This window comes from Henckelia pumila, chromosome 4 (assembly GCF_033568475.1).
Source record: "Henckelia pumila isolate YLH828 chromosome 4, ASM3356847v2, whole genome shotgun sequence".
NCBI lineage: Eukaryota > Viridiplantae > Streptophyta > Magnoliopsida > Lamiales > Gesneriaceae > Henckelia > Henckelia pumila.
The window spans coordinates 7563959-7572014 of record NC_133123.1 but is presented as its reverse complement, the minus strand read 5'-3'; the positions used below and the strand labels follow the sequence as shown (position 1 = coordinate 7572014).

Sequence of the window (8056 nt, the reverse complement as noted above, 5' to 3'; positions counted from 1 at the left end):
AATTTTACCTTATAAATCCACTTCACACCAACAACTTCTTTATTGTTCGGTCTTTCAACTAATTCCCATGTCTTATTCTTCTCAATGACACAGATTTCTTCTTTCATTTCCTTTTTCCATGTATTTTGTTTGATTGCTTCATCAAAATTTTCTGGTTCAATCGTGCAGAAATTACACCTTGCATAAACATCATTTAAGTTTCTCATCTTTGGTGTATTGGAACTTGATGAAGAAGAACTTAAACTTGAAGATGAGTCACTAGAGGATGGAAAATCTGTTTCTGCCTGTGGAATGAATTCATCATTTTCATCAACTTCTCTTGCTAAATTTTGTTGGTCATTAAGAGAAAATGCAGCACCTTTCTCAACCTCATTCTTATCCCAATTTCAAACTGAATTCTCATCAAATATGACATCTCTGCTGCTTATTATATTTCCATTTTTCAGATTATAGAGGCGATAACCCTTCGACATGCTGCTATAACCAACAAAAATACATTTCACACTAGTTTCATCAAGTTTTTGTCTCTTTTTTTTTGGAATCTGTGCATAACAAACTGATCCAAAAATTTTCAAGTGCTTCATCGATGGCTTTTTGCCACTCCATGCTTCAAGAGGTGTTTTGTCCATCAAAGCTTTTGTTGGACATCTATTTAACACATAAACATCCGTGTATACCGCTTCAGCCCAAAAAGTTTTAGGCAAACCCTTAGCATGTAACATTGATTTTGCCATTTCCATCACGGTTTGATTTTTTCTTTCCGATACACCATTTTGTTGTGGGGTGTATGGGACAGTAAGCTGTCTTGCAACACCTTCTTCATCACAAAACTTATCAAATTCATTAGAATTATACTCTTTTCCATTATCTGTCCTTAGAACTTTAATGGCATATCCACTTTGTTTTTCAATGAAATTCTTGAACTTCCGAAAAATGTTAAACACCTCATATTTGGCTCTCATGAAATATATCCAAGTCATGCGGGTAAAATCATCAATGAAAAGGATGAAATACCTGTTATTTCCATGAGAGAGTGTCGACATAGGTCCACACACATCTGAATGCACAAGTTCTAGAGGCCTCTTTGCTCTCCATGCTCCACTTTTAGGAAATGATTGTCTATGATACTTTCCAAGAGCACAACCTTCACAAACATGCTGAATTTCTTCAATTTTTGGAAGTCCATGTACTATATTTTTGTTGTGTAACAGCTTGAGGCTTTGAAAATTCAAGTGGTCAAATCTCCAATGCCATAACCAAGAATCATTCATCATTTGAGCTCTCATTGCCATAATTCCTGCATACTTGAAAATAAGTGGAAAACTTCTGTTTTTCTCCATTTGTACCTTTGCCAAAATTTGTTTAGATACATTCTTGTCAAATATGGTGCAATAATTCCCTTCAAAGTGAACTTCATATCCATTTTGAGCAAGCTGTCCAACACTCAACAAATTTTGCTCTAAATCCGGCACAAGCAACACATCATGAATGTATTTATTTCCATCCTTTGTTTCAACACAAATTGTTCCTTTTCCTTGTGCTGTAACAAGAGTACCATTTTCCATTTTCACTTCAGAATTTACAACTGAATCAATGCTCAAAAATATCGATTTATCACCCGTCATGTGATTACTACAACCACTGTCAATATACCAAACATTTTTCTTTTTTTCGGCGGCAAGATGACAAGCATAGAACATATTTTCTTGATCTCCCTTTTCTTTAGAAAAATTGGCTTGTTGCTGATTATTTTCAGTACAATCTTTTTGTGCATGACCAATCTTATGACAAGTGCGACATTTAGACTTGTCTTTTTACCAACAATCCTTGTATTCATGGTTTGTTCTTTCACAATGTGTGCATTTTCTTTCATTTTCATTTTGGTTTCTATGATAGAAACCTCTGCCTCTTCCTCAACCTCTTTCTCTTCCTCTTGCTCTACCAAATCTTTCACCTCGAAATGATTGTCCTTTATTTTGTTAACCACTTGAAGATGACTCTCCACTGTTTTTAACATTCATATTTAATTTTGATTGAAATGCACTCTCAACAGATTTTTCAGATTGTCTAACCAACCTTTCTTCATAACATTTTAATGCTCCAATCAATTCATGAATGTTCATTTTTGAAATATCCTTTGTTTGCTCAATAACAGCCACTATCGGATTAAATCTCTCCGGAAGACAATTTAAAATTTTCTCAATCATTCTTTGATTTTCTTCACCATAAGTTTTCATTTGGTTAAATAACTCCACAAACTTTGAATGAAACACATCCAAGCTTTCTTTCTCCTTCATTTTCAGATTTTCTAACTTTCTTCTAAGATTTAGAAGTTTAATGCTTCGTACCTTCTCATCTCCTCCAAATTCCTTTTGAAGAATGTCTCATGCTTCTTTTGATTTTTCAACTATCATGATTCTTGGAAAAATCGAATCCGCTACAGCTTGTTGAATTTTTGACAAAGCAGCCGCATCTCTTTGTTTTGATTTTTTTAGCATCTCTTTGTTTTGATTTTTTTAGCTCCTTTATTTGAACTACTGTAGGTTCTTCCGATTCTTCATCATTGTAACCATCTTGAACAAGATCCCACAAATCTAAAGATATGAGCACAGTCTTCATCTTCTTGCACCAAAACTCATAGTTTTCTCCCCCAAAAATTGGAAGAGCAACCTGCTGTAAATTGCTTGGGTTTGCCATGATTTTTGCTCAAGAAACCAGATTTTTTAAGCTGGCTCTGGTACCAAATGTTGAGTTTTGAAGAATAAAAATGAGCTAAAAAATTAAGCTTGTGCAGAGAAGAAGAATTTTAGCAGCAAGAGCTTTCATTCAAAGATTGAGATTGATACACGTAAAAAAGAAGCTTGCCTATTTAAACTAGTGGATATAATAATATATTTACTGTCTAAAGACATTGGCTACTATTCTAAGCCACAAAAGTCAAACATCCAGTACATTAAAAATAATTAATTACTACACTGTCAAAACAAATCAATATGCACACAGCTGATTCCAAAAGGAGAGTAAAAATTTTACAATAACGTATTGTGGGGGAAAAGAATGACACGGCTATCAAAACAAATCAATATCAAAACAAATCAATATGCACGCACAGCTGATTCCAAAAGAGAGGGTAATACACTTTATCTAACTACATAAAACGATAATATTCACTTGTATTGCTTGTAGAAGTAAGAACGTGGTTAGAGTGGATGAACCATAAACTTGACTTCCCAATTCTTCAGGAATTGTACGTGAAGAACTCGACCCTGGCATGTTTTCGAATGTAAAGTTAGCAGGTTGAAGAGAAGAAGTTTGAACATTTCCTTCACGGTTGGGGCGGTGTCAAAAATGGGTTCCCAGAATACCTGAACAACAAATATTAATTGAATCACTCAACCATTAAGTGAAAACAAGGGAAATGTTTGTTAGCTGAGAATAATGACCTGAGAGTCAAGCCTGCTTTTCCAGCAAGGTTGCTTGGTACTTGGCCGGTCAGATTGTTGTTTTGCAGAAAGCTGTGTGTATAAAACTATGTTAGCATGGGGTCATTTGCAAAGCTCGTAGGAAATCCCAAATTTTTATTCCAACAAATGAAATGTAGTATGTTGTCCATAATAAACGGAAAGCCTAAATACCGAGCCAATAGGCCGCACAAGAAATATATAATTTTGGAGAAGCTCAAAAAAATCTCCCAAGGACTCCATTTTCTTCTATCGGCTGATGTCACAGTTTTCAGAAGAAAATTGTACATGAGCATTATTCAAGAATCAGCATATTTTCACGTAACCACAAACCAGGACATATTACAAACTTATCTGTCGCCTCACTGATATACTTTGTGTAAAGTGTTTGCATTTCGACTGAATATATTCTATCAACTAATCCATAGCTCAACAGGAAGGTCAAGGAGCAAAATTACATGTTGAAGAACTAGAGGGTTGGCTTGTGTACATGCAGCTCGTTGAGAAACATTACTTTGATTCATTGTTATAACATTTTCTGATCCCTTTATGCGTAAATTATTTTTGAGAGCATATACGTGCCTAATTTGAATATATATATACGAGGTGAAAAAATAACAGTTGATACAGTAAAATGAGTAGATAAAAACAGCTTTGCAGACGAACTCGGTTAGTTGGAGCAATCACAGTACAAATACTTTGAGGAAGGATAACGAGTAACTGCAAGAAACATTAGACTTTCAACTTCTCAAAATGCTTCCGAGTAATACTTACACTTCTCGTAATCTTGTTAGTGTTCCCAGAGATGCAGGTATCACTCCACCGAGTTGATTGTCTTCCAAATGCCTAATTGAATTGTGGAGTATATTAATACATACAAAAAATTAATTTGTAAATATTTTTGAAAAAGGTGACATCCAAACAAGATTGTTTGAGTTGATGAAAACTCCAACCACATTTCTGCAAATTGAAGTCATTAACCACCAAGATCTCATTTTCAATTCATTTATTAACTATCCTCTAAGTAATTGTGAGGGCCATTGCCTGAAAATTTTAGAATATCCCAACTTACAGAATTTCCAATCCAATCAATGAACTGAGGTCTGGAATAGTCCCTGACAAGCTATTATTTCCAAGCGATCTGTTATTAACAGGAAGCCATCAATTAGATGTTCTTCAAACTATTCAACTCATTGCACTCGAAGATTTTGTTTTTCACTCACATGCTAGTCAATGCTGTCATCCTAAAAATACTTGGAGAAATTGACCCTGAAAGACCCATGCTTGTGAGGTTTCTGAGGACAATAGGGAAAAAAAGGTTAGCTCCTAGAGTCATTTGCCCAAGATGATAATAGTGTCGGTTTGAACGGGTGCCGGAGCTCAGAGAGAGAGAGAGCACAAATAGAATTGAAGTTAATCTTCCAAAACTTCAGCTTTTGCTCACCAGGTTTAATTTTTTTTTCATAAATAAATATGAAAAATTTTAGTTTTGAAAACCCTGAAAATATAGTTAAAAAATGTGCACTCCTCAACTCCACTGTTTCAGCTCCGTCCCTAAAGAAAAATAAATGATAAAGTCCAACTTACAAGGTAGCAACACGAATTCGGGGCCCGTCTGTGCAAGTAATTCCAGTCCACGAATATCTACTAGGTAAACATGGATCACCATTCCAATCAGCCGGAGGGTGTTTGAAGCTATTTCTCAAGTCTATCATTGCAATTACTGAAAGGAAGAAAGGAAAAAAGAGAACTTAGATCACATCTCTGATTTAGGGTCGGCATTTAGTTCCATCCGGAAAAGTTTCGAAGTATCAACCACCTAGGTACCAACTACCACCTCCTCCAGTTTGAGTGGGAGGGGAGGAAGGCCAGAAACAATAGGCTCGATGCCTGAGAAATTTTATAAAAGTCCCTTAGTTAAGAGGTTCATTCAGGTGAAAGGTTTTAAAGAGCCATAAAACAGATGTTGTGTAGTGCAAGACACCAAAAATGTTAGAGCATTTGAGGAGGTGAATGAGCCAAACTTATCATCAGCATGGAAATTATTTTCGAAGGTGATGTACCTACCATAATTAAATACTGTGTTGACCGTTCACAATATCATGATCAAATCAGTTTCGTATACAAGAATTTGGTCCAATGAGGAAAGGAGTTGCAGGGACTGGTAAAACACAATCCCACTAACCATCCAAGTTATAGATAATTAAGAGCTGATTCATACCGTCACGTGGAAGTGTTTTCCCTCCAGAAGGAAGCACTCGAAAAGCCTCTCCAGCATTAATTATAGGGCCAGCGCTTGATCCAACAGCTGCAGTCAAAGTTAAATTTGTAACGCCAGAAAGCGGCCACTGGTTTGCAAAGACAACTAGACCAGCTGGAGTCACACTCAAGTTATTGAAATATGTGACACCATTTATGGTTATATCAACCGTTCTTGTGCTCCGTGGAACAGAAGTTTGATCATCCGCGAAGTAAAGAGCAATATAATAATCTGCGCTTTGAAGGAGACCCGGAGGCCAAGGTAGTACTAAAGGTTCTGACGTGCTTGTCAACAAACGTGAATGAAACACTTTCACAGGAGGAAGGTTCCAGATACCAGAAACAGCTAGTTCTCCTGAACTCGATGGCGAAAATGTGTTTTCTCCAAATGGTTGCCAATAGCGGTTAAATAGATCATCTGGATACCTGCTCATTGGCATTCCAGAAGTTAACTAGAAATGACAAGACCCTCTTGAACAATGCAATGATAAACTTCCGTAAAGAACAGTAACACTACAGTATGCTTTGTCGAACCATCAGAACACACAATGGACTTTTTGGTTTCTAGATAAACAAATTCAGAATTCGCATTGAATCATGATATTTGAAATGGTTGAAAATAAAAAGGGAGACCAAACAGAATGATTACCACTGTCAGAAATCCAATTTTAAATGAAAAGAAAAGAAAACAAACACCATGAACAGAGGAAAATGATCACAAGAAAAGATTTTCACACAAGTTTCTTCCAAAATTACCCTAAACTATGAAGCCTTGAATATATTCAATAAAAATAAAGAAGCAGATAATACATAAACCATCCAATTTGACAATACATTGCAAAAGGAGCTCAAATACTTACTCAATATGTGGTCCATCATACCCAAACTTGTGTCTAGCTACCAAACTCAAAGAATAAGATTTAAAGTCTGTCGAGTTATACAACTGATCCATCAAAAGCACAACCTCTAGAGCAGAGATGAAAGGGTCAGAATCAGTGTATGTGTTTGAAGCTAAACAGACACTCAAATTTTTTCCCGTCGGCAAGAAGACCCCTTCGTAATAACTTGTATTCCCAGTTATATAATCATCGGTTGTATTAACGACACTCCAAAATGTCCCATCAACTATCTGATCAAAAACAGGAGGATTGACATTCCCGTTCACTCGACCATAGTAATATGATGTCCTGACTAAGTATTTCCGAGTCCGATCGACCGGAATTTCATAACAGAATTTCTTGAAGAGGTTGTTCTTCACAGGAAATGTACGGACAGTGGCTAGAGTTGGGACTAGCACTTGTTCTGTTATAGTCCTGGAAATTCCAGTCGATATGTACGCCGTGTCAGGCTGCCACTCCAATCCATTGTAGGAATACTTGACTGCGGCGCCACAATCAATTAAGAAACCTGCAAAACCAAAGAACACCACCAAAATTTGATTTCTATTAGCCAATGAAATTCGATAATTAAGAAAACCTCAAAATAACAGAACAAAATAATTAGAGCTTAAGCCTCGAGCAACAAACAATCTGCACAATCCTAATAGATTAATTAAACAAAACTCAATCAACAAGCAAACCCGCAACACATATAGAAACACCGAAGTTTAGGAATTTATCAGTAGAAACAAAATCCCAGATAAAATTTTGGCAAGATTTCATGAAGGATTCATCATAATCAAACCAAAAACAAGAAAACAAAAATAAAAATGAATCGAGGGTTTGCTCCTCGTTCGTTGACTTACCTCTAAGGGGTTGAGCAAGGGAAACATAGGTCAGGAAAGATAAAGCGAAGAGTAAACAAGCGAGCACCTTCATGCATACCAAAGAGAAAGACATGGCAGAAAGAAAGAAACCAAGAAAAATCAAATCTTTGGACAGAGAGAGAGAGAGAGGGAAGGTGCAAAGGCTAAAGGGTTGCAAAGCTTTTGCGGAGTCGGGGAATGGGAATGGAATTGGTCAGTTCGTTTGGCGAATTCCGCAAGAAACAGATGAAGTTGGTGAAGAGGAAAGAATAAAGAATCATATATACATCGGTTCACGCGGGAAGCAACAACTACACCAGGTCAGAGCGATGCCCGTCACTTTGATTTCGACATGAAGTGTCCGCAAGTCAACGTCTCACAAATGAAGATCCAAATCTGTGGCATTTTTCTGAATTTATACAATTTCTCGCCCCGCCGCTGAATTTCTCGTAGAAGAAACAGTATCTTGTCCCGTAGAAGAGGGACCGACCGCAATATGAAAGATGAATGGGCTTCCTTTGTTCGAGTGACGCTTCGGAGTTTCACTTCAAAAGTTTAAAACAAAAAAACAAAATACCATAATATTATTCTC

At 36.5% G+C, this 8056-nt stretch overlaps 1 protein-coding gene across 1 annotated transcript; it reads right to left on the bottom strand.

The window, feature by feature from the left end:
* Positions 1-2935: 2935 nt before the first annotated feature.
* On the bottom strand, positions 2936-7990 carry LOC140864032 (probable LRR receptor-like serine/threonine-protein kinase At5g59680). Its single transcript, XM_073267911.1, has 9 exons — positions 7465-7990; positions 6581-7127; positions 5683-6146; positions 5049-5184; positions 4685-4756; positions 4534-4602; positions 4236-4307; positions 3444-3515; positions 2936-3365 (listed from the first exon to the last, which is right to left on the bottom strand). Exons 1-9 carry the CDS (start codon positions 7556-7558, stop codon positions 3326-3328), a joined length of 1566 nt encoding a protein of 521 aa, XP_073124012.1. The 5' UTR covers positions 7559-7990; the 3' UTR covers positions 2936-3325.
* Between the last annotated feature and the right edge of the window lie 66 nt (positions 7991-8056).